This window comes from Mastomys coucha, unplaced genomic scaffold (assembly GCF_008632895.1).
Source record: "Mastomys coucha isolate ucsf_1 unplaced genomic scaffold, UCSF_Mcou_1 pScaffold5, whole genome shotgun sequence".
NCBI lineage: Eukaryota > Metazoa > Chordata > Mammalia > Rodentia > Muridae > Mastomys > Mastomys coucha.
In genome coordinates this window covers 27,267,490-27,293,941 of record NW_022196911.1, presented here as the reverse complement: position 1 = coordinate 27,293,941, position 26,452 = coordinate 27,267,490, and the positions used below count along the sequence as shown (strand labels likewise).

General features: G+C 38.8%; 1 protein-coding gene across 4 annotated transcripts in view; it reads left to right on the top strand.

The window, feature by feature from the left end:
* Crebrf (CREB3 regulatory factor) overlaps window positions 1-26,452 on the top strand; it is a 59,789-nt gene that overhangs the window by 11,901 nt on the left and 21,436 nt on the right. For 3 of the 4 annotated variants that reach the window (XM_031354880.1, XM_031354879.1, XM_031354881.1), the window contains exons 2-4: window positions 9,206-9,400; window positions 11,490-11,615; window positions 13,903-14,992. In XM_031354880.1, coding sequence (XP_031210740.1) covers window positions 9,392-9,400; window positions 11,490-11,615; window positions 13,903-14,992 — 1,225 coding nt within the window. In that variant the 5' untranslated portion in view covers window positions 9,206-9,391. Of the gene's footprint in view, window positions 1-9,205; window positions 9,401-10,275; window positions 10,404-11,489; window positions 11,616-13,902; window positions 14,993-26,452 lie in introns of all 4 variants that reach the window. The other variant, XM_031354882.1, reaches the window with a different exon arrangement.

Here is a 26,452-nt window from a genome sequence, read left to right as displayed (position 1 = left end):
TTACTTTTTAAATCTTATTCCTTCACCCTTTCCTCCCTAGATAAGAATTATTGCAGCTCTTTAAAATCAACTCAAGATCATATAGGATTTTTGAGAATTAAAGAAAATTTAAGAGTTCAACTTTTAATATTTTTTCTATCTGATAGTGTTTTTAAGACAAATTAGGAAGCTGTTTTAAGATACTTTGGCACATATACAGTGCTCAGTAAGTAAGTATTGAATGTCAGACTTCTCTGTGGTGACCTCATTGAGTATGAAAGTCAGAGTGCTTTACCTCTGACTCATTGTCCCCAAGGATCTGTGGTCTTCAGAGAGTTTTCATTCATTGTCAGCCAAGCTGCCCAATTTCTGTCATTGGTTTTGGCACTATAATGAAACAGACAAAGGAATATGATTATTAGTCTCAGAGATTTCTATCAGTGAAAGCAAGGAAGAAGAAAAACGTGAGCAAAAATACACAAGAGAAAGTCTCACTGTTGGCGAGCCTTAGGGGAAGTGAAGTTGGATTGTAGGCACCTTAAGGGTGCCAGGGAAGCTGGTGAGGTTAGTATAATATTCATGTTTATTTAAAGTGGACAGTAGGGGTGGGAAGATTGTTTCACTTGTTATCTTGAATATTTTAGATATTACAGAAGACTTCGGAGTACAGTGCTAAGATCTGGCAGGCAAGGAAGATTTCAAAATAAGCCTCTTGCCAGGTAGCATCTGTAAGCCAGGTAGCTCTGTGAGCTAGCATCCAACTTGCACAGGCAGAAGGATTGAGTCAAGATCAACCTGGGATTCTTTAGGGAAATAGGGCTGTGTGTGGTGGCTGGCATATATTTTTAATCCCAGAGAGGCAGAGGCAGGAGGATCTTTGTGAGTTGGCCAGCCTGGTCTAAATAGTGAAATCCAGTTCCAGGCCAGTCAGGGTTATACAATGAAACCTTGTCTCAAAACATAACAAAAATAGAAGTAAAGCCTAAGGACTAGAGAGAGAAAAACTGTATAGGCAAATATTAGAATGATTCAAGGTAATGAGAGCCAAGCAAAGGTTACAGTTAGATGATGTATTTGTGTGCTTAGTAGATCTCTATTAATGAATTAGCAACATGATTTAGTAAAATGGTCAGGGAAGAGTTGAAGCTGAGATCAGTCCTTCACACCTGACTGTCAGAGAGAAAGTTCTGTTTTGTAGTAGGAGCACTTTGATGGAGTTGCTGGCATAATATCTGTGAGGTGGTTGGCTATTAGCACAGGGATACCCTAGCTGAAGGTGGTAGGCACATGCATGTGTATGTGGAGGTTGAAGGGAATTTGGGAATCTTTTGGACATTGGGGAATTCAGAGTACAGTGTCTATGGTGGTAGGTTTGTTCAGAGGCATCATTTAGTTAACGACCTTAGAGAGATCTCTTTTTCTTGCTGAAGTGTGTTTTTTAAATTAGTATAAAATAGACAACATGGGAAAGTGATGAACTTTCATCAGTATAATTTTACCAAAACAGTGGCTACTGTTACTTTCACTAGATTCTATCATGTGCTTTAAATCTATAAACAGCAGTACAACTATAAATTGAGTATTTTGTTGATAAAAGAGTGGCTAGGTTAGAAATGAAGTCTCTGCTTCTGTCAAGAATTTACCTCTGCCCTTGTGCTCTGGAACAGTTTAAATAGAACACAGGCTGTATGGAATGCCCCTAATGTCTTCTAATCATTAATTTTTAGAAATAACAAGTAGCCCTTCCATCTAACTTAAAATGATTCATTAATGTCTTCCCTATTGCTTAAAAGGTCCTTTTAGCTTAGCCTTCCAAAGAAACTGAACAAAGTGTGAGAAGCCTCCAAGATTTAAGTTCAAGGAGAAAGATCTCTTTTTTTAAAAGAAAAAAAAGATTATTTTATTATGTGTATGAGTGTTTTGCCTACGTATATGCATTTGCACTGTGCACGTACCTGGTGCCCACAGATGTCAGATGAGGGCTTTGGATCCCCTGGAACTATTGGGTTACAGATGGTTGTGTGCCACCATAACAGTGCTGAGCACTGAACCTCTGAAATCACAAGTGTTGCTTTTGTTGTTTTGTTTTTCAAGACACTTTGCTCTGTTGTGTCCTGGAACTCACTCTGTGGACAGACTGTCACTCTGCCTGCAGAGTGCTGGGATTAGAGGCATGTGCCACCACTGGCTAACAAGTGCTCTTAACTACTAACTCCAGCCCCAAGAGATAGCACTTTTGAGACTTGAAGATACTCTTAGTTCAGCAAAATGTGTCTTTCATTCTTTTTATTTATTTTTTTGGTTGCAAACATAGTTCAGCCCTTATATTTTTAGAATTCTATGAAGCTAATAGAATATTTGAAGTGACTGCAATAAAGGGGTTTACAGGGTAGGAGTGTAGAAGGAGCACAGTGGCTCAATACTGTTTGGGCTACTCAAATGACCTTTGATCTTTATTTTTAATAATATTTATTCTCTGAGAATTTCATACACATATACACTGCATTTTATCATATAATCCCAACTCCTCTCCAGTCCACTCCCCTGATCTTTAAAAAAAAAAAAAAAAAAGTATCTAATTTGTCTTCTTTCTCTTGTCTTTTGTCTGTCTCTAAGATCTACCAGCAGTAGGACTTGAGAAATAAACAATGAGAGTCTTATGCTAATAATTCTTGATACAACCTGTAATTATCTATTTGGAGATTTACATGTCTATAAATTCTTGAGTCTAAAGGACTCTAGCAGAGTGTAAGCTGTAGTGAAGTTCCTCCATAAGGCAGGGCTTTGCTCTGTGGGGCTCTTGACCCTTACCTTGCCCCCAGTGCATCCTTGTAGAAGAAGCCTTTGCTTTGTCAATGGTGTAAAGGCCTTGTGACCTCTTAGCTCTGCTGTACTAGCAAGCAATGGCTAAATTAATAATGTCTGAAGGATTATTTTGACCAGAGTAGAATAGTTTTCAAAAGGGAAAGAATTTTTACAGAGAATGAATGAGGTGTAGCAGGATAGACCATGTGCGGCAGATGGACTCTGGTTTGTAAGGGACTTAGATGACTGGTAAGCTGCTTTTCTTGCCAAACAAGGGAATTCTGTGGTTCATCCATTGTATAACCTTTATACATATCCACATCAATAGTTTTGAACGTCTGCTTTACCGTCTTCTCCTTCTCTGTTCCCTTGTCTTTTCTTTCCTTCCTTCACATGTTCCTTTGTTCCCTCCTTTTCCATTAAGCCTCTGGAAAAACCTATTATTTAAATTAGTTATTTGGAAAGTTCCACCCATTGTTTGTTTTTATGAGCCAGGATCTCTCTATACATACCCTGGCTGTTCTGGAACATGTGTATAAATTAGGTTGGCCTCACACTTAAAAAGATCATCCTACCTCTGCTTACTGAATGTTGGCATAGTAGATGTGAACAATGCACCCAATCTCAGTTTCCTGACCCTTGGGTTAGCCATGGTAAATGGATAACGAAAATCTGGTACATACTGTATTAAGGCCACACAATCTCAGAAAGAAGGAATCTACATGTCCCCTCATCAGTTTCTAGCCTGTAATGTGTATATGCATGTACACATAATGCACATATGGGTATAACACATAGGAGATCAAGAAAGGTCAAGTATGTGATGAGGTGATGAGAAAGGATGGAATTCAAGTAATGGACACATGAGTTATGAGAAAAGATAAAAAGCTAGAAAGCTAATTGTTTTTCTAGTTTTAACTGTCATGGATTTTTTGGTTTTGTATGATGAATAAGTATGTAAAATATACTACATTGTTTTCTTTAAAAAAGATTTATTTATTTTATGTATGTGAGTACACCATTGCTTTTTCAGACACACCAGAAGAGGGCATCAGATCCCATTACAGATGGTTGTGAGTCACCATATGATTGCTGGGAATTGAACTCAGGACCTCTGGAAGATCAGTCAGTGTTCTTAACCATTGAGCAATCTCTCCAGCCCAATATAATAGATTGTTAAAGTGTAAATCCAAAGTGAATCTCATAGTTTCAGCATGGCTGCCCTAACTCTGCTCATTGAGATGGATAAACTTCAGTCTTTCTAATATTTTCCTTACAAGTTCTATATAATAAAATATTACTAACAACAGCTTAAAATGTAAAATATACATAAAAGTATTTCACGTTTGTTACAGGTTCTCACTGTGCGGTTCTGGCTGATCTGTTACTTGCTGTGTTATTAAGGTTCACCTCAAACTTGTGCCAGTTCTTCTGCCTCACCCTCATGCATGAGTGCTGGGATTACAGGCATGAGCCAGCATTCCTAGGATCATTTTAACCATTTTTAAGTGTGTAATTGACAGTGTTGTATAGCTATCACCACTGTTTCCAGAACATTTTGTATTTACCATCTTAGAAACCGTCCATTAAACCACAACTTCTAGCCCCCGGTCTACTTCCTGTCTTTATGAATTTTCTCTGTTCTAGGCTCATGATATAAGTGGAGTCTTACAGTTGTCCTTTTGTATTATACTTACTTTACTTCACGTACTGTGTTCATGGTTTGTTGTAGCATCTGTTAGAATTGCATGCGTCTTTATGGTTGAACAACATTCTGTTGTGTGTCCATGCATGGCTATTTCAGTTGTTTTCACGTCTTGGCTCTTGTATTTAATGCTCTCTGAATGTGGGAGTACAGTACACATCTGTCTGGATTTTTCTGTGTAAGTCCAGAACAGAGTTAGTTGCTGGACATCTGATAATCCTTTAACCTTTTTGAGGAACTGCCAGATTCTCTCTTACCATCTGTATCATTCTACATCTCTACCAGCAAGCAGTTCATGAGGGTTCTGATTATTCCTGTCCTCTTCAACCCTTGTTGTTTTTCATTAATTTAGATGATAGCTATACTATTGGGTGTGTCAAAAATTTTAAACACTGTTCTGGTGATGTTAGATGACTCAGAAAGGGTTTTACCACTTAACTGTGAGGAGCTATTTTCAAATTATTAAAAGGAGTCAGTGGCCTAAACCAAGTCAATAAAAAGGAGTTCTGACTGTCATGTCTGCTTATTCATTCATAAGAGATTTCATTTATAAAGAGTGTTTTGTGTGTATATGTGTGTGTTTCTGTCCTTTTTATCTTAAGAGAGTGACAGACTGACTTATTATGTAGTCCAGATTAGCCTGGAATTTAAGCAATGATCCCTCTGCCTCAATCCCCAAGTGTTGGGATTATTGACATGAGCCACCATGCTTCCAATAGTCTATAAAGAGGCTTCTATATTTCTTGATGTGACCAGGAAATATACCAAAACTCAGGAGCCGAGAGTCTTGGAGCTCACCAGTCAACTCGTAGATTTGCTTTTGAAGTTATTTATGATGAATAGTTTGCAGAGCACTAAGAATAAGCTTTTGTAAGCTGACCTTTGACTGTGTGTACTGTCTTGCTTTAGCTGTTGCCTTAGTATATGTTCAGAGAATGAAAAACCAGAGAGTAGGAACAGGGCTGTGAAAGAGATTGGAACTATATTCTTGGTGTACTGTTGTTGCTCAACTTTTACTGACCCCATTCTCTGCCTCAGAGAGCTGGCTCTCTGGTACAGAATTGATGATACCTAGGAAATGTTGCTGAATATTTTTTTAAAAGCCAAGCACAAAAACTCTGTTGGCAGATATTCTGATGGTCCAGTTTTGTCTCCTCTGATAAAGACACACAACTGTCCTGAGAACTGGCAAGCCACCGTGCTGTGAGCAAAAGAAGGGGCAACTGGGAAACTTGAACTTCTTCCTTGTTTGTATTTTGTCTTGGGGCTGGGAGGAAGGCTTCCTGGGCAGTTTTAGGAAGTGTCATGGGCTATGTTCAGCTGTTGAGATTACAGTGCACAGAAGCTCCTTAACGTTGAGGAGTCCTGCACTGATGGTAGTTTTGCTCAGTGCTTTCCAAACCATAACAGTCCTCTGGTTGGGTAAATATTCCTTATAAGAAGTATTTTAGTCACATTTTGGGAAATGATGACCCTTGCTTTTGATGTATTTTGATATCAAAAATTTGAATACTTTTAAGACCTATGAAGTATAAAGGTTCCCTTCAGTGCAAGTTAGACCTTCCCTTAGTGTTATTCTACCATCTTTTAAGTCCCTAGTCCTTTTAAGACTCAGCAGATAGTAATGTCCCATTTGTAAATGCTGGTCATTAGAGGGCACAAGTTTAAAGCAGTGTCTCATTATGAGAGATGCTGTGTGTTGGTAAATGCTATAGAATAGATACCTTATTTTTTCTTGCACTCTTGTTACACAATTAAACTAAAATAACCCACATCGCAGATCTAAATGGTAAGACATTTTATTTTATTTTATTTTAAGACAAGGTCTCTTGCTATGAAGTCTTGGCAGGCCTGGAACTCACTAGGTAGACATACTGGCTTTGAACTCAAAGAAATCTGCCTACCTGTCTTCTGAGAGTTGGTATTAAAGCTATGTGCACAGGCCCTTTCATTTTTTGTGTGTCTGTGCATGCCAGAGTATACATGTGGATATTGGAGGACAATTTTGTGTAGTCACTTCTCTCCTTCCACTTTTATGTGGGTTCTGAGAATGGAACTCAGGCTTGAGAAGCAAGTGTCTTTGCCCCCTGAACTATCTTGTCAGCCTTTTAATTAGTCCTTAAAGTTAGCTTACAAGGTAATGGGTCTCATTACACCACCTTTGTACATATGTATACTTTGTTCATCCATTTTTGCCATTGTTCTACCCATTCCTGCCTCTAAATAGTCCCCCTTCTTCTCTCATGTCATGTTTTCCATTGCCTTTTCTTCCTATCTCCCTCTGAGCTAGAGTTTGCTGTGTATACCTTCTAGGCTGTCTTTGAACTCACCACTCTCTGCTGCAGGTTTTCTGGCTACCTGGCAGTATAGACATGACATCTCACCAATTAGGTGTTTTCTTTTCCTTTTTTCTTCTTTTCTTTTTCTTTTTCTTTTTCCGTTTATAAATGATCTAATGTTGTTGTAATGTGCAAGTGAAAATTGTGACTGTCCGAGTTGCCCTCTTCTGGCTGCTCTGTTAGGCCAGGCTGTTAGGGTAGCATCATTAGTAGACACCAGTAAGTATGTGTTGACTAGGATTATATTTCTTGCCACATTTTCAAACCCTGGTGCTCGTAATGGTATGTTTAAGGTTTTAGAAAGTAACAGCCCCAAATTCAGCTGATGTAGACTACCAGGGTTTTACTAGTCCATTTGATTGTGCCATGGAATGAAGGAGTTGTCTTCTTGGAACTAAATAATCAATCTGGAGAAGATGGCGTGACTTTCTTCCCACAGTAAGAGTCAAGTGGGAAGATAGAGTAGGACTAGGCTACATACCTGTAGGGCCTCATCAGGAGCTTACCTGAGCCAAAGCTTGACTGGCAGGTGTTTGCATAATCTTTTCTGTTTGGACCCGTGCTTCTCAACCTTTCTAATGCTGCATGCAGCAGTTCCTCATGCTGTGGTGATTCCTATCCATAAAATTATTTTTGATGCTGCTTTAAAACTGTATGAACTATAATAAATATTCTTGGAGGTAGACCTTTGCCAAGGCCAAAGGAATCAAGACCCACAGGTCTGAGAACCACTGCTTTAGACTGTTACACTGGACTGAAAGACTCTGTTTCTGGGCCTACCCTAACAGTATTTCCTCAGCTGGACCAGTGTAAGTAGGAGTGAGAGAGCCAGCTATGGAAGGGCCAGCAGATATCCAGGAAATACAAATGGCTGTCAATTCATTAGCCTAATTGAGTGAACAATTAGCATTCCTTCTCCACTCTCATTTGTTCAAGCAATCAATCTTTGAAATCAGAGCAGTGTACCACTCTTACCCTCTAGTCTGCTGAATGTGAGAACTGCAGAAGGCAGTTCAACTTAAGGTGTGGTGCCATATTTTTCCTTTTTTAAAGGAGTGGTGACATTGTGTCTGGACTGAATGAGAGCAAGATCAGGACACTGATTCTTAGCCCCCTTAGTCCAGGAGAGCATATTAAAGTGCATTGCTAAGCTCCACCCTTCCAGTGTGTTTTCTGGTGGTGAGAGTAGGGCCTGGGATTCTGTAATTCTAATGCATCTAGGTTGATGCTGTTGGTTCTAAGATTATACCCCAAGAATTACATTTGGAGAGGTTGAAGGCGGTGTAGCTTTTCGGTTTTCTTTCCATTAAGGTTTTCATAGCAAGGAAGGAAAGCTTCCACCTCTTTAAGACCCCATGCCAGGTGATTACAGTCAGCTTAGCCCAACCCTTGGAAATACTGTGCGAGGTAGTTCTTGTTTCATTTACCATTAGTGTGCCATTAAAAATGGAGTAACCTTTGGGAGCAATAGTTTAGAGTTATACTTCATGAGGGAATTGGACTGGGCAATAAGTAGAGTTCCTTGCAGCCTAAAACAGTAATTTTTAAAGGACAGCTTTTACACACACACACATATATATATCATGTTGATGAATTCACAAATGTCATGTTTAATGTAGAGGATATGTTAAATTCTGTTTATTCATGACAGTTGCATAGTTATAAGATCTATAAACAGTACATCACTTTTACAGTCAATGATTATACAGTAAAATGTTAAGATTTATTTCTTCACAACAATGATAAAGGGAATGAAAATGACTTTAGAATTAATATATCTTTCAAATCACAGAAAAGATGGGGATATATTGAAGTTTTTTTGTTTTGTTTTTCAAGACAGGGTTTCTCTGTGTAGCCCTGGCTGTCCTGGAACTCACTCTGTAGACCAGGATGGCCTCAGAAATCTGCCTGCCTTTGCTTCCCAAGTGCTGGGATTAAAGGTGTGCACCACCACTGCCCAGCTATTAAAGTTTTTGTTTTTTTGTTTTTTTAAAAAAAGACTGTTACTAATTTACTTTTTTACTTATCTTTTTGGTAGAGAGTCTTTATTAATAGCCTGGGCTAGCCTAAAACTTGTTTTGTAGCTCAGGGTAGCTCAGCCTTGTGATCTTCCTGCCTTATCTCCAGGGCTCTGCCCCACACCCATTACAGGTGCATGTCGTTGTTTTCAGTTGCTAGTTGATTATTGACAAACCTTATTTCAGAAATAAACAATGTTAAAGGGTATATTTCAGAATAGTAGCTATTACAACATGATGCAATTCTTGAAAATTCAACTATAAGATGTATTTAAAGCAGTGTTCTTTATTAATGTTCATTTGAAAGGTCAACTTGTTTTCAATGGAGTTCAGTGAAGTTACTTTCTGTTATTTGACAGAACCGCAAATTTATTTTTTTAAAAAAGTGGTGACCCAAGCAGTTGAACTGAAGGTATTCTGGGGAAATCTGCTGTTTATTGTGAAAGTCATCTTTGATCTTGGAATTAAAAGTAAAGCTGGAAAGGAATTTACAAACAAGAAAAAGAAGAAGTTTGGAATTGGACTCACAGGATCTGGGCTTGGAAATGCCTCAGGTAAATCACATGTGGAATAGTGTGATTCTCTGTGATGATAAAAAGGGCATGATGTTACTGCTAGAAGCCTTCTGCATCTTACCACAGCTTGGCACACTAGCTTCAAAAACAGCTGATTTCTGCCCTCACCTAGATGTATGTACTCTTTGGTTTCCTTATTTGCTGTAGCTTTGAAGATTTTAATGAGCTTGACACAAGCAGCATGGCAGGTAAGTAGGTTACTTGCTAAACCTGCTGGCCTTATGAGGACAGAATGAATTACCTGGAAATTTAATCTGCCACCCAAATCCTATTTTTGGTATTCTGATATTTTGCTTCCCAGCTTTCCCATTTACAAGAGTTGATAAGTGGTGATTTTTGACTCACACATAGAAGCACACACATCTGTATGTTCTGTAAATACATCCAGGAGTGGTATTTTCATATTCTAACCCTCTAACGAGTATGTGCGTGCGTACATGTGTGCATGTGCATGTGTGTGTGTGCATGTGTATGTATTTGTACGTGTATGTGTGTATGTATGTGTTTAGCTTTTCTTTCTCTTAACCTGGTCTTGCTGTGTAGGTGAAGCTGGCTTCAATTTCACAACCTTCCTGCCCTGGCCCTGAAAAGGAATCCTAGGCATATAGTACCACATCAGGCTGAGACAACTCCTTTTTATTGGTCTCTTTGAGTTTGAGGCAATCACTGAAATAAGAGCCAGAAGCTTATTTGTCCATATTTTCTTATCCAAACTTTCCCCTATTTCTGTTCATGGTTAATTTTCATGCCCACCTCTACCCCCCAGTTAGAGTACTGGGAAGAAATCTAGAAATAATGAGCAGGTAGAGCCTCCTAAGTGGGACTGTACACAACAATCAATCCCTTGGGCACAGGGATCAAAAACAGCCGGGATGGCTTGGTGACTGCAGCAGAAGCTAACAAGGAAGACGTGGTAACTGACTCCTAAAGGACTAGAAGCCGCTTCCTTCTCAACCTCTGTGCCCAAAGAGCCACAAACAAGGTGTGGTCTGCTGTCTATTGGCTGCTTGAATTAGGACTCTAAAACTTGTTTGCTTAAGCTAGATTTTTGTAAAAAGAAAGACCTCAAAGTTTTGGAGGGTCTGGCAAAAATCAGACAAATGTGAGCACATGTCATGTGGGAGTAGCTAGGAGAACAGAGAAGGCAAGTCAGGGGAGGAAGAGGAGGGTGTAAGTAGAAAGTAGGTAGGTGGGCCACTAATGCTCATAAAACTTTTGAAACTTGTGGGAGAGTAAGAAGAATGTTTGTCGTTTTTACAGTTTTCAGAGTGTGGCTTCTTTTTTGTTTGAGCAGGGTATGCAGCTGAAGTGGTTTGGATAAGTGAAGAAATGTAAAAGGGAGAGAGAGGAAAACAAGAGAGCAAGTCCATATTTGTAGCCATGGCTTACAGACTTAGAAGGCTATTATGTTGTTCCTGTTGGTTAGACTGAAAATATCTAAATTGGACTGGCAAGATGGCTCAATGGATAAAGAAAGGTTCTTGCCGTAGAGCATGATTGGCTTGAGTTCAGTCTCCCAGACCCTCAAGATTGAAAGAGAAAACTGACTTCAGCAAATTGTCCTGTGACTTCCACATGCCCTACCCCCAACCTATAAAAAGATACCAAGATGTTGTTTGTTTAGGGAAGTAAGACATTGGACTCAGGAATATAGTTTAGGTCTGACTTACTATTGCTGCAGCCCTCAGAAAATAGGAGGGCATTCTCTTCTTTAGGGGAATTAGAACAGAGTCTTGATAGAGAAGGATTTTAAGAAATGTTTATATAGCTTAAAAAATAAAGAACCCAATGTTGTATGCTGACTCTAGTGACCAAACCTCAAGTTTTAGAAGTTGTTGAGATTTACTGTCCTGATACTTTTAAATCTATTCTTATTTTTTTATATATATCTTAGCTCCTTTCCTCATAGAGGTCCAAGTTCAGTGCTAGAAAAGCTCTTGGTGTGCCATACAAAAGAGACAGGTTATTTTTTGAAATAAATTATGTACTTGGGTAAGGATGGGCTTATGTGTAGTAAGTTGGGCTTGAAGCTGTCTGTAAATGAAATGTGGAAATGGTTTTGTTGTAGCCCAGCGTAAGCGGAATGGACCCGCCTTTTGGGGATGCCTTTCGAAGCCACACCTTTTCAGAACAGACTCTGATGAGCACAGATCTCTTAGCCAACAGTTCTGATCCAGATTTCATGTATGAGCTGGTAAGCAACTTTTTTTTTTTTTTTTGGTTTTAGTTTTAATTGATTTGAATCAAAATGCTGTTAAAGAGCTTTTATTTATAAATGTCTGAAAAGAGAAAAGAATGTTCATGATGTGAAGCCTCACACAGGTAAATAACTATTAACCAAGAGGCTGAGGAAGGAGGATTGTGGGGGCCACACAGATCTGGTTTTAAGAAAAGAGATGTGACTAGAGGTCAGGTGTGATTCTTGTGACTAAGTCTGTTAATTTTAGAAAGATACCCAATTGATGAAAGTAGTATATGAAGAGATTATCTGTCCAGTTGTTTGTGAGGAAAGCAAGCTGTGTGTGAGATACAGTAACTGCTAAAGGGCTTTTAAGCTCACAAACTAAGGAATGATATATGCACAAGATGTATGGTAGAGACGATAAGACAAATTAGCAACTATAAGCAGTGTCATAGGGTATTGACTTGTTTCTGAGGTAGACACAAAGTTCCCAGGGTAAAAAAATAACAATTTATTTAGTGTGCTGGGATAGTGTACCTGCACATGTCTGTGCACTACATGTATCACGGTTCCCACAGAGCCCAAAAGAGCATATGTGGCACTGTGGAACTAGATAGTTGTAAGCCACCAAGTGGGTGCAAGAGCATCAAGTGCTCTTAACTTCTCTGAAGCCCCACTCCTTTTTGTTTTGTTTTGTTTTGTTTAAGGCAGGATTTCACTTGTAGCTTTAGCTGGCCTGGAACTTGCTATATAGACTAGACTGGTCTGAAACCTCACAGCTACCTGCCTACTTCTGCCTCATGAGTGCTTGGATCAAATGTTTGTGCCACCATGGCTAACCCAAGGGTCAGGAGTAGAGGACTTATATTTTAGCTGTGCACATGACTGAGGGTGCCTAAGGAGGCCAGAGGTGACAGATTTCCCTGGAGCTGGGAGTTAAAGGTGGGTTTGAGCTTCCAGACAACAGTGCTGGGAACCTAGCTTGGGTTCTTTAGAAAGTTAGTAAGTGCTCTTAACTGCTGAGCCATTTTTGTAGCCCCCAATTTAATTTTAATTACATGTTATTTAAACAACACAGAAATGCTGAAAATTTGTAAAGTTGAGTATATAAGCCTGTGAGTTCATTAAAAATCATTGAGTTCTATACCTAATAAAAATAGGGTATGGTATATAAACTACTAAAGTGAAACTACTCACACATACACAGGCACATACACAAACTGAAAATTCATTGGAACACAGTAAACTGGAAAACTGAAAACCCACTCCTTTTCTGAGCCTTCACTCTTCAGATTTTTCCCCAAAGGTAACTACTGCTAGCAGATACAGATGAACATGTAAACATTTGAGTATGCCTTTTACTTTGGATGGATGACACATAGTTCACTCACCCGCTCCACCCCACATTCATATAGTGTTGGTGTGTGCATATGTCTGCACACATGTCACAGTGTAGATGTTTAGGTCAGAGAGTAACTGAGACTGGTTCTCTTCTTGTATCATATGGGTCCCAGGGGTTGGTCAGACTTGTCATCAAGCTTTTACTCACTGAGCCTTCTCTTCAGCTGGAGTTTGCTTTTTCTAAACAAAGAAATATGTGATGGATAACCTTTTGTGTTAGTGCATTAGGGCTCAACTTCATTTTCCATAGCTATAGAATATAACTACATTTTATTTATTTATTTTTTGAGACAGGGTTTTACGATGGAATTCTGGCTGGCCTAGAACTTGCTATATAGACCAGGCTGGCCTCAAACTCACAAAGGTCATCCTGCTTCTGACTTCTGAGTGGATTAAAGGTGTGTGCCACCACTCCAGGCCTTTTACTACATTATAAAATCACATTTATGTAGTGCGTGAGAACTGTTTGACTTCCCATGCCAATAATTGTTACCTAGATCTTTTCCAAGTCCTAACAATTTTACAATTAACTTTCAGCACTCTGGACTCTTTGTCTCCATATTTAATTTCCTCCTTAAGTGGAGGAATTCTGTGATGAAGGTAAAGTCTTCAATATTTGATTCTTACTTGAAGTTCATTTCTAAAGAATACTTCTAAGATAAGAAGAGGCCTTAATGTTTGGGCCCATATTTTAGCCTCACAGGAAGTATTTTCCCACTTGTCCGTGCCCAATGAAATAAAGGTATATAGATATAAGGGGAAGATATCGTGTCAGTAGCTTTTATTTTAAAGCAGACCAGAGGTAGAGCATTTATTCTGGCATTTGCAGGTATGGATGGAGATGAATATTTTCTTCCTAAAGCATGGTATGTGACTTCCCGTTTTAACCCTTCCTTAGGATAGAGAGATGAATTATCAACAGAATCCTAGAGACAACTTCCTTTCTTTGGAAGACTGCAAAGACATTGAAAATCTGGAGACTTTCACAGATGTCCTGGACAATGAGGATGCTTTAACTTCAAACTGGGAACAGTGGGACACATACTGTGAAGACTTAACTAAGTACACCAAACTAACCAGCTGTGACATCTGGGGGACAAAAGAGGTGGATTACCTGGGTCTTGATGACTTTTCTAGCCCTTACCAAGATGAAGAGGTCATCAGTAAAACTCCAACATTGGCCCAGCTCAACAGTGAGGACTCTCAGTCTGTTTCTGATTCTCTTTATTACCCCGACTCACTCTTCAGTGTCAAACAGAATCCCTTGCCCCCCTCTTCTTTTCCTAGTAAAAAGATCACAAGTAGAGCAGCTGCCCCTGTGTGTTCTTCAAAGACACTTCAGGCTGAGGTCCCATCGTCAGACTGTGTCCAAAAAGCAAGCAAACCTACTTCAAGCACACAGATCATGGTGAAGACCAACATGTATCATAATGAGAAGGTGAATTTTCATGTTGAATGTAAAGACTATGTAAAAAAAGCAAAAGTCAAGATCAACACTGTGCAACAGGGCCGGCCCTTGCTGAGCCAGGTTCACATAGATGTAGCAAAGGAGAACACCTGCTACTGTGGAGCTGTGGCAAAGAGGCAGGAGAGAAGGGGGGTGGAGCCTCATCAGGGTCATGGCACTCCGGCTTTGCCTTTCAAGGAAACCCAGGAACTATTACTCAGTCCTCTGCCCCAGGATAGTCCTGGGTTAGTATCCACAGCAGAGAGTGGCAGCCTTTCTGCCAGCACTTCTGTTTCAGATTCTTCCCAGAAAAAAGAAGAGCACAATTATTCTCTTTTTGTGTCTGACAACATGAGAGAACAGCCAACCAAATACAGTCCTGAAGATGATGAGGATGATGATGATGATTTTGATGATGAGGACCATGATGAAGGGTTTGGCAGTGAGCATGAGCTTTCTGAAAATGAAGAGGAGGAAGAAGAGGAAGAGGATTATGAGGATGACAGAGATGATGATATCAGCGACACATTCTCTGAACCAGGTATAAGTCTTGGAGTCTACTAAATTGACCTTTCTATTCACTGTTTGAAATAGGAAGCTTTTGTTTGGATGACTGCTATATTTTAGTTTGGGATTAAATAAATAAATAAATAACTCAATGTCTTTATTTGGATCAAAAGTAACTTTCTTCTGGCCACATGATTCTAAAACCATTATTTGAGCTTATGATCATTTGTGCCTATGTCATACTTTACCTTGATTCTTTGAGGGTTTAGTCTTTTTTTTTTCTTCCTTCCTTTCTTTCTTTCTTTCTTTCTTTTTTTTTTTTTTTTTTTTTTTTTTTTTTTTTTGTTAAGTGATCTACTTTGCCATTTCTTGAGCACTTAAGTAAAACCTCCAAGAGTATGTTGGCTTAAAATAGGTTGCCCTGTTTTGCATGTGCCTCTTTATTATGGCTAAGATAGGTGTATACAGAATAGAGTCAAGTGGTGGCAGCTCATGTCACTCATGCTCAGTTAACAAAAGCCTACTCAGTGAACAGTTTAAAGACAAGCATTTTCTTTGTGTCTGTTGTATTAAGAAAATATATACTATGCTAGATATGTTACATGCTTATAATCCCAACACTTGAAGGCAGAGGTAGGAGGATCACCAAAAGTTTGATGTCAGCCTGGTCTATGTAGTTGGTACCAGAGCAGTCAGGACTATATAGTGCGATCTTGTCTCTGAAAAGCAACAAATAGGAAAAAAAATGAAAAAACCCATAAGATGAGAAAGTTCATGCTACAGTTTGAAGAGCATGAAGGAGGATGCTTCATTTTGTGTACAGTACATATAAATGGAACAAAAAAAGAAACAGATCTGTAGGCAGCTGGTTCACTTCAGCATTTACATGTTTGGGTTAGAACCACTATTAGCTTATAAACATTTATAAAAATGTTGTGGCCAAGTGGCACACAGTTAAAAATACTATACAAAGAAGTGAAGATTTTAAATTTTAAGCAAAAGTTACTTGTTTCAAAATTAGTCTTGATACTAATAATTCTGCATAAAACCAATTAAAAATTAAACTTGGCAAAGTTATCAAAGAGCCCTTTTGTTTAAAATGGTGATTTCTAGCATTTAAGGCATTCTAAACAATGACATTTTTCTGAAACTGTGGACGGTGACTCTGTCAGAGTGCAACATTGTGTCTGTGTGCCTGTATGTGTATGTTTGTGTGTGGGTGTGTATTTGTCTGTGCATGTGCATGTATATGTGTGTGCAAGAGCATGTGGGTAGGTGTGATTATGGCTGATGCAGTGTTGGGTTAAACCCCCAGCCTCACATATACTACGTAAGCCTACCTCTGAGCCACACCCTTCCAAAACATTATTATTCATCAAAGATTTTCTCATTTTTGATAGTTTTTTAAATTCAAATACCTAGATTTATGCTTTGAGACCACAAATTGTTTGGTTTGGGTACTTTTTAAGTAAGTAAAAAATACTTCAAGTTTAACTTGGAAGAAAAGAGTTTATACCTTTTTTCTTTTGGTTTACTTTAGAATCCTGGATAATCTAGATAGAATTGTCTTTTCTCTTTGTCAGGACCATTTTTCTCATAGTACATTGATAAAATCTACATTGAGATGTATAAGGGAAATTTGGCTGGGTATAATGGGGTAGTTTCTGTAGCTCCATCCGTTGTTGTTCAGGTGTGGCTCTTGAAGACTGGCAGATTAGATCTAAGCATGAGAGTCGTGTACAGAAGAATTAGGGCGGGGTGCTAAGGGGTGTGTTAGCACAGAGAGGATAGAAAACTAAGGGGAATGGAATGTGAGGAAGGAAGTGCCTTCTCCAGTGGTGCTTACAAGCAGGTGGGCCCTAGCATCTGTAAATCTCAGTGGCACCAAGAAAAGCAATAGGTGTGCTGGTCATGCCTTGTTAGTTGTGATTTTGCTTTTCCTTGACTTTGTATTAATTTCATTGAGATATATTTAAGATACACAGCACGGTATTTTGATATATTTATTACATTGTTGTTATCACATATTAGTTAACATCTATTACTTGACATAATTATGTTTTATTTTTTAATTTTTAACTATATTTCCTGTACTGTATGTATGCTGTCTGTACGTTAGATTTCCAGAATTTACTCTGCAAAACAACAATTTGCTCTTTGATGAACACCTCACATGTCCACCTGTCTTCAGTTCCTGACAGCCATGTTCTCTACTTGTATATGTTTGACTTTAGTCACACATGTGGAGACTTTGCAGTCTGTCTTTCTGTGTCTGTTCTGTTTTAGTTGGCATAACAAGTAAATTCACCTTGTCACAAATGTAAGCCTTAGAGAACAAGTTATATTGTATGTACTTGCATTTTTGTATGTGTACATTTGCTTGGATGTTAGAAGTATTGTGGTAAGTGTAGGCGTACAGATAGCTTTCAAGAGAATGTTTTCTATTTTCTTACTAATATTTTTGGAGACATATAGCCCTGGCTGTTCTGAACTTGCTGTGCAGACCATCCTGACCTCTACCTCACAAGAGATTTGTGTGCTTCTGTCTTCTGAATATCTTCTGATTAAAGGTATGCATCTGGCCATTATTATTTTAAATTATTTTTGTGAGAGGCTGGAGAGAAATGCCTCAGTGGTCAGATGGCTCTTTTGTTGCTCTTAATGAGGACCAGAATTTAGACCCCAGCACCCAAGCAGTGGCTTACAACTATTTGTAAGTTCAGTTCAGGTGGTCCAGTGCCCTCCTCTGGTCTTCACTCCTTCCTCTCTTACTCTTTCCTTCTCCCTCCTCTTCTCCTTCTCTCTGCTGTTTTCCTTCACATTAAACTTAAGGCTACTTTTTACTTAAACTCTTCCTAAACCAGGCAACTTTTGTGTGCTAAATGTACAGTCTCTACACTTGTGTAAAAGGAATTGTACTGGCTGGTTTTGTGTGTCAACTTGACACAAGCTGGAGTTGTCACAGAGAAAGGATCCTCCCTTGAGGAAATGCCTCCATGAGATCCAGATGTAAGGCATTTTCTCAATTAGTGATCAAGGGGGAAGGGCCCTTTGTGGGTGATGCCATCCCTGGGCTGGTAGTCTTCGGTTCTATAAGAAAGCAAGTTGAGCAAACCAGGGGAAGTAAGCCAGTAAGTAACATCCCTCCATGGCTTCTGCATCAGCTCCTGCTTCCTGACCTGCTTGAGTTCCAGTCCTGACTTCCTTTGGTGATGAACAGCAATGTGGAAGTGTAAGCTGAATAAACCCTTTCCTCCTCAACTTGCTTCTTGGTCATGATGTTTCTGCAGGAATAGAAACCCTGACTAAGACAGGAGTTAAAAGGAAAAACTTCAGTTGGCCTTTGTTCTGTAGGCTGTTGCTCTTTATTCTGTAATCCTATCTGTTCCTCCCTCCCTTTCTTGCTTTCCTTCTTTCTGCAACTTTTTACTGCATTGTCATGGCAGACTTGGTACTTGCTGTGTAGCACAGATTTTTCTTAAATTCATGGTACTCTTACCACAGCCACTTGAATTACAGACAAGAACCACCTTGTCTGACAATATACAGTCCTTAAAACCATTTTTGTTTTTCATTTCATCCATGTGTTTGTGTGTGTGTGTTATCAGAAATTTTAAAAAAATGATATGTTTTCATCCTTCATTAATTTGTGAGACTAGTTCAGTTTTGTAGTTTTAACAGACTGTCCTGGAGAATTCTGTTTATTCTCTAAGTGAATCTGAAGTTCACTTGCTATGGGATTGAAGCTTCTGTGTATGTCCATCTTGATTTCAATGTTGTTTAAGTCTGCTATGTCCTTAGTTATTCTTTTTGATCCATTCATTATCGAAGACAAGTAGTATTTAAGTTCCTCACTACTAAATTAAGCATTTTTTCTTGTCAGTAGTAGTATTATTTGCTTTACATAGTTATGTGTTTTGATGTGGGCATATTTACAAGTTCTTCTTGATGAAATAATCCTTTTTATCAGCATACACAGCTTTTCTTTCTCTTTAGTGATAGCTTTTTGCTTAAAGTCTGTTCTGTCATGGACCATCTTCTCCTCTCACTTTCCCTTCATTGTCTCTCTTGCCTGATGTATGCTATGTACTTTAGGCTGGCATTGAACTTGTGTCCACCTGCCTCACCCACCCAAGTACTGGATGAGAGGCATTTCCCTATCACACTTAACTCTACTTTGTAATATCATTAAGTGTTGATAGCTAAGGATTTATTCAATTTGTTGGTTTTTAACTGTCAGCATGTAATTTTGAAGTTCTGGCAACAAGTCTTGGGACTTGCATATACTAGGAAAGTATTCTACCACTGTTGGTACACTTCCAGTCTTTGCCTTTAGTTCTTTGATATTCATTTTTCCCCCACCCTTTCTCTCTCTTTCTCACACACACACATGAATATATACTGAGTATATTCTCTTCATACCCTTAGTACACCTGTTCTCAACCCATGGGTCATGACCCCTTTGGTGGTCCCATATCCAATATCCTGCATCTCAGTTATTTACATTATGATTCATAACAGTAGCAAAATTGCAGTTATAAAGTAACAACAAAATAATTTTGTGGTTGGAGGTCACTACAACATAAGGAACATTAAATAGCGCTGCCCTGCTACTGCTCTCCCTTCCTCTGCGCGCTTCCCCTTCCTGTGTAGTTCCTCTTTTTCCCCTGATGTCACTTGTACTTCCATATTATAGATGATTTCATCTATCTATGTAAAAATCCATGAAATCAAAATGAGAGAAAACATGTGTCCTTATAAGATAGACAGATCCCTTCATGGGATATATCTTTCTCTTTAGCTCAGAGCATTCCTTCAGATATCTTCTGTAGACCTGGCTACGTGATCACAACTTTAGTTTGATTTTATCATTTAAAAACTAGCCAGCATTTGTGTCCACTGCTAACTTCTCTTTTGTTTAGCTGTTTATATTCTCTTGGAATTCATTCAGGAGTTTGTTTATGTCCTTTTTGTTTCTTTAAATATAATTATTGTCTGGAATTTCATCTAATTCATTGTCATTGGAGGATATTACTGTCTGATTGGTAAATTTTGGAGGGGGTCATGTTGCCTTTTTTGTTTGTTGTTTTTATATTTTTGCATAGGGATTTATGCATCTGGGGTTAGGTTGTTGATTGATTTTTTCTTTTTAAATCAATATTACTCTTCTATTACAAATGTTTAAAACACTTAAGAAAGACTAGGATGTAATAGGATTGAGATGCCATTTTGCTGTGCTATATTGGTGCTTGGTGCACTAGTTTAAATCTCCAGGACTCTAAAATACTGTCTACAGAAAAAAAATCACTAGCAAAATATAGGCCTACTATGAATTTACAGTCATAGTTAAGTAATAATCACCCCTTAAGCTCAAACTATTTTAGGAAATAAAGGAACCCTGACAGCACGATAGACTAAGGTGTCAGTTCCTGTCTGATGAGTAGAAATGGGAAAAAAAGAGTTAGTGGTTAGTATTGGGTTGATACAGAAAAAATAGAGGAAGGAAAAGTAAAGAGAGAAGGTGAAATAGGGACACAGTGAGGCAGTCTGTCTAAAGGAGAATGAAAAGAAAGATGGAAAGAAGTGCAACAGAATAATCTAAAAGATTCCCAGGGCACAGCAGGCTGAGATAAGGTAACCCTGCAAATGAGGCTAGCCTGTAGTTTTTGGGAAAACCTATCAAATGGAAAGTGAAAAGGCAAAGAGTATAAGCTTAGGAAAAAAGAAAAAAGAAAAGAAAAAAGAAAGGGGACCAGATGAGTAAGAGTAAAAGGAGAACAGGACAGACTGACTTGGTTAAATTGGCACTGGGGATTAAATAAAGAAGTATTAAATATTCTTCAAGGGAAGAGCTTGGTGGGGCATAGTGTCTGAATGCAGTCTCCTTTGATTGCTGCTCAAAACCTCAGCTCTCAGTGGTCCTTCCTGCTCATCCAGATGTCTGTTAAATTCTGCCTTAGTCAGGGTTTCTATTCCTGCACAAACATCATGACCAAGAAGCAAGTTGAGGAGGAAAGGGTTTATTCAGCTTACACTTCCACACTACTGTTTATCACCAAAGGAAGTCAAGACTGGAACTCAAGCAGGTCAGGAAGCAGGAGCTGATGCAGAGGCCATGGAGGGATGTTCCTTACTGGCTTGCTTCCCCTGGTTTGCTCAGCCTGCTCTCTTATAGAACCCAAGACTTCCAGCCCAGGGATGGCACCACCCACAATGAGCCTTCTCACCTTGATCACTAATTGAGAAAATGCCTCACAGCTGGATCTTATGGAGGCACTTCCCCAACTGAAGCTCCCTTCTCTGTGATAACTCCAGCCTGTGTCAAGTTGGCACACAAAACTAGCCATACAAACTCTTAAGTTGTTCTTCACAGTTAGGGTCACAGGTCACTTTTCTGTCTTTGGGATGGTTCTTCCAGTGTTCAAGGCTGCTTGGAACTTATGTCTTATATGTTTTTTTTTTTTGCCAACTCTGTCTCTAGCCATGTTGTTGAATACTTCGTGCTTTTGATGCAGACTTATTTAGTCAGTCTGCTTGCCAGGTTTTAGCGTTCAGTCTAGTCATGCTTTCCCTGTGTTTTACAAGAGTATGGGTTGGCAAGCTTTTTGTTGTTACTGTTTTTGTCTTATGTTTTGTTTTTGTTTTTATTTCAGTAGAGTCAACTTAACCTTTTTAGTAGTATGTGGCTTTCTCCTTCCCTTAGCACCACCAAAAGGTCTCAACAGAAGGTGAAGATGGACTCCTTTGAATATAGTGTCAGACAAAGCACATCACTCTTGGAGTTGCTTACCAGCAAAGATCAAACTTTGCTGGTTAGGAAAAATTCTTCCTTATCTTGGATTGTGGCTTTTAAGGTTTCCATAGTGTCTGTGGGTTCAGCAGGCATGTGATGCCCTGCACCATAAGGGTCTTTATGGAAGACTGTCTGGACACCACTTCCATTATAGCTGGCAGATTAGAAAGGTCTTTGTTTGCTTTATACATTTCTTTTTTCCTTAGTATTAGACTATGGATGTGCAGCTACTATCCACATCTTCCAATGGCTGGCATCTAGCTTCTCCCAGCTTATTACCCAGAGATTCTTCTAAGAGACCACACTGTATGCCCACCATAGTGGATTTGCATTTTTAGTTTTTTTGAGATCACATAGGTGAACTCAAAGTCAGTTTCCATGGCACCATTTTCATTTTCTCAGAATTTTGATTTATACAGAGACTACACGTTTTTTAGTCTATCTAGTCACATCCTCTTTCCTTTTCTTCAATAGCATAAACCTTGATTGGAGACTGCCCTTGAGCAGCTAGACAGTGGCTTATGTCTTCGTAGGTATTTAGGGGCGCCTAGTGCTCTTCCTGGATCTAGGTGATAATGCTGCTTAATGACTGTATGACTGTGCCATTTTAATTCATTCACTTTCACTTGACTTGAAGTGAAGTTTTTGGTTAGAATTGCTTGTGCAGTACTCTAGATGTTAGTGAATAACATACTTGAACCATAAAATTAATACAATTTTGTAGAACTTATTTGGGCTTTAAATTTTTTTCTGGTACAAATTATTTCTTTTCTTGGAAGAAAGATTTAAACCAACTTGAGGGGTACAAAAGGAAATTGTGGGTGAGAAATGGGAAGACATTTTTGAATCAATAAAGTAAGGCTAGTTATACTCCTGTCAGAGCAGTAGTCTGGGGTTGAGTGATTGGTTTACAAAAGCCCTTTTGTAATTTTGTAATGACCAGCTCCTGAAATTCTGTTTCTTGGCAAATGGCTGTGCAGTTGATGAGCTTGCAAAGTTCCAGGAGAGGTGCAAAATAAAAAGTTTTAGTTTCTCTTCTGAACTGAGTGCCAAGTGCTAATGGAGCCTGTTCTGTAAACTGGCTACAACTGTTTGGGTTGTTAAATTGCATGGTTCAAGAACAAGAACTCACTTCCTTAAAAGTGAGAGCTTATTTTGTAATTCTCACTGAGCATTTTTCACAGTTGACTTTACCTGTAGTCTGTTCAGTCATAGCTGTGTGGCTTGACGTTTTGGAAATACGACATTCTTACTTCCTTTTTGTTGTCATTGGTTTTTGTTTTATTTTGTTTTGTTTTGTTTTGTTTTGAGGCACAAGATCTAGGCTAGCCTAGATTTTAGCCTAGATTTGGTATATACCTACAGTTGACTTTGAACTCTAATCCTCTTACTTCCACTTTCCAAGTACCAGGATATAGCAGACACCACACTCCTATCCTGACGTAATCATGTCAGCAAGAAATGAGTTAGATAATTATGACAGTATATCAACAAAAAAGAAGCGGCATAGGGAAGGGAATCAAATCACTTATGAAAACACCTTAGTGTCCCCTGTGTCGGGCCTTGCATATGCTAGGGAGAAATTATAGAGGAGTTAATGCAATCCTTGCCTTAATAGAATTTAGAGTTGAGCAGATTTATTTGCTCAGGATTTCAGTCATTCCTCCCTACCATTGCAGTGGTGGGGATTGAACCTTTGGCCTTCCACATGGTATGCTGTAGTTACTCCACCATGAAGCAGCCTTCCCAGGTCCTCTAAAAGTTATGCTTTTATTTTTATTTTTTGAGACAGGGTCTTTCTGTAGCCCTGGGTCCTGGAACTCACTGTGTAGAGTGAGTTCCTCACTCACTAGCCTCAGACTCACAGAGGTCTGCCTGTTCTTGCCTCCTGAATACTGGGATTAGATGTGTATACTACTATACCAGGCTCTTTCAGAGTGTATTAATATGTTTATGTGCTCTGTAGTGTGGCCGGCCAGGGATGGAGGATCATGGTTTTTGCCACAGATTCATTATGGGTGGTGGTTAGATTTCTGTTACAGAAGAGTTCCTTTGGGCATTTTGTATGAGAAGAATGAATGGCCGTGGATGTTAAGATCAGTGAGTAAGCATGTCATTTTTTCTGTATTTTACTTGGTCACATGGCCTTTATATTGAAAAGTATATAGCTGGAAACATTCTGTGAGTTGGGAGTGGAGTGGTTATCCATTTATAGGACATGTTAGTAGAAAAGATTGGGCCAGAAAGTTGGCAGATCCTTAATGTTCCTTGGGAGCATTGAACACATAAGTAAATCTAATACCTGATTTGAGTGGGATGAAGAAATAAACATTGCTGTGACTCTGAATTCAGCATAAAGTGAGCAAGACTTTTAGACTACTCATCCAGTTAGGTAGGGAGCTCGATGTGGACTCAGAGCTGGGCTCCTTGAATCCTAAGAGCTGACCCAGCTCAGTTGTGCTATTTGTGCCAGGCTTTTCTCCTCATGTCAATCTGTGCAGCTGAGGCAGTCACTTCTTAGAAGCATCAAATGAATTGCATGAGTGTTGAGTGAATGAACATGTCTTGCCACCTGCAGACTAGCCAAGGTAGATGCTGACTAAGGGGATATATTGAAATATGGAGGAAAGGGGGCTTGCTTAAGAAAGTGGAATAAAGTCTATGCTGTGGACTGGGGTAGAACTAAATGTGTAAAACACTGGTCATGGGTGCTGGTAGGGAGACAACATTCTTTTGGTTATCTGTCTGTCTGTTTGGGGTTGTGTAATCTCTGTAAGCCAATAATTTTTTGCTTAGTTACTGTGGAGCAAGTGCCAACTAAGAATTCCTCATCTGGTGGCATAATGTGACCTTTTCCTCTTTTCCAAAGATAGGTTAATAACTAGAACAAGGTAAAATCCGTTATCTACAATAAAATATATACCCTACACTATTTTTAAAAGATTTATTTCATTTATCTACATCTGTTTGTATATTGTGTATGTGTAGGTGCCATAGTACATATCTGGAGGTTAGAGGATGACTTGTAGGAGTCAATTCTCTCTGTCCACCATCTGGGTCCTGGGGAGCAAACTCAGGTTATTGAATCTGGCAGCAAGTGTCTTCACCTGCAGAACCATCTCACTTGCCCATATGCTATTTTTTTTTTTTTTAAAGAAAACTTAGGGTGCATTGTCACACTGGATTCGACATTGTTTTTGGTGAAAGGTAGTCTACAATAGTTGTGACATAGTTTGGTCAGAGGTGAAGTGAAACACATTCAATGTATACAACAGCATGTACCTTATTAATCTCTCTGTATACAATCTTGAAGGCCATAAAAGGAAGAAATTTCATATTTCCCTACATTGTAGAGCCACACAGAGGTTTTACAAACTTCACACATGCCAACTAAGTGGCCCCAACCACTGAGTTACAATCCAGACTCCTTTATTTAAATCTTATTTATTGAAGTATAATTTCTACACAGCAAAACTTGACTCTGCTTGTCATGCACCCTTGTATGAGTTCTTTGGGTGTATGAGTTCTGACAAGTGCACGTAACAATCGTCATAATCAAGATACAGAAAGTCCCTTCATGTTCCTTTATAACTATGTCCTGATTCTACTTAAACCCTGAGAGCCACAGTACCTCTTCTGCCTTCTCTTATATAAATAGAATCATACTCTCCACATTGTGACTCTGAAGAAAAGTTGGTAAAATTCTAACATTCAAAGAGCTTTCTCCTAGTGAACAGGTAGCCTCACTTTGTAGGGATAGTTCCAGAGTCATGATTCAGAAGGAAAATGTGGTCATTTTACTTGGCATGTACCTCCCCCAACCCTCGCCATTGCCCTGTGGAGTTAATCTGTGATGATCATTCTCTGAAGGCATTTTAGGTTACCAGGCTTCCTACACTAACTTTGTTCAACAATTCCAGGAGCTCAGAATTAAGTATTTTCTGGAACTTTTCATGAGTAAGGGAAGTATACCTTTCAATAGTATAGAATAAAGTAACAAGTCCACTAAAGAATGACCCAAAATAGAGAGCTGTACATTTATTTGCTTGGGAACTGAATTTTTGGTACTTTTTCAGAAGAAGTAGAATAAAAGAAAGAAAAATCACTGCTACTATGAAACTAGGATGCCACTATAGACACAGCTCTTTATGAGTAGTGTTATAGACACCAATATTAAAAGGATGGCATTTAGAAACCACAGTATAGTACCTAAGGACCATTCTATAGTAGCACCTTTTTCTTTACAGACTAATAGTTTCTATAACCAATTCCATGTAGATAAGGTCTTACATATTTAATACAGTACAATACTCATATACATGGAATAAATGTAACTTGAACTCTTGAATCAACATGGTAAACTTGGGTTACTTTTGTCCATAGTTGGCAGCATTGTTAAACTGTCCAAAAAGTTAAAATTACAAATATATGTGTGAGTACTTCTCAATGTATCACCAGCAACGACATCTCTTCCAGGCTTTGTATCACCTGAACAAATTTATAAATATCCAGTATACTTGATTTGTAAAAAGCTAGACATCAGTGAAGTTAAGTTTCTATGTGGTGCCTGCCACCATTTCTTATTAGTTACTTATTGTAATGGCACGTTGATCCTACATAGTATTAAATTGTATTCTTTTTTGTTTGTTTGTTTTTTCAAGACAGGGTTTCTCTGTGTAGCCCTGGCTGTCCTGGAACTCA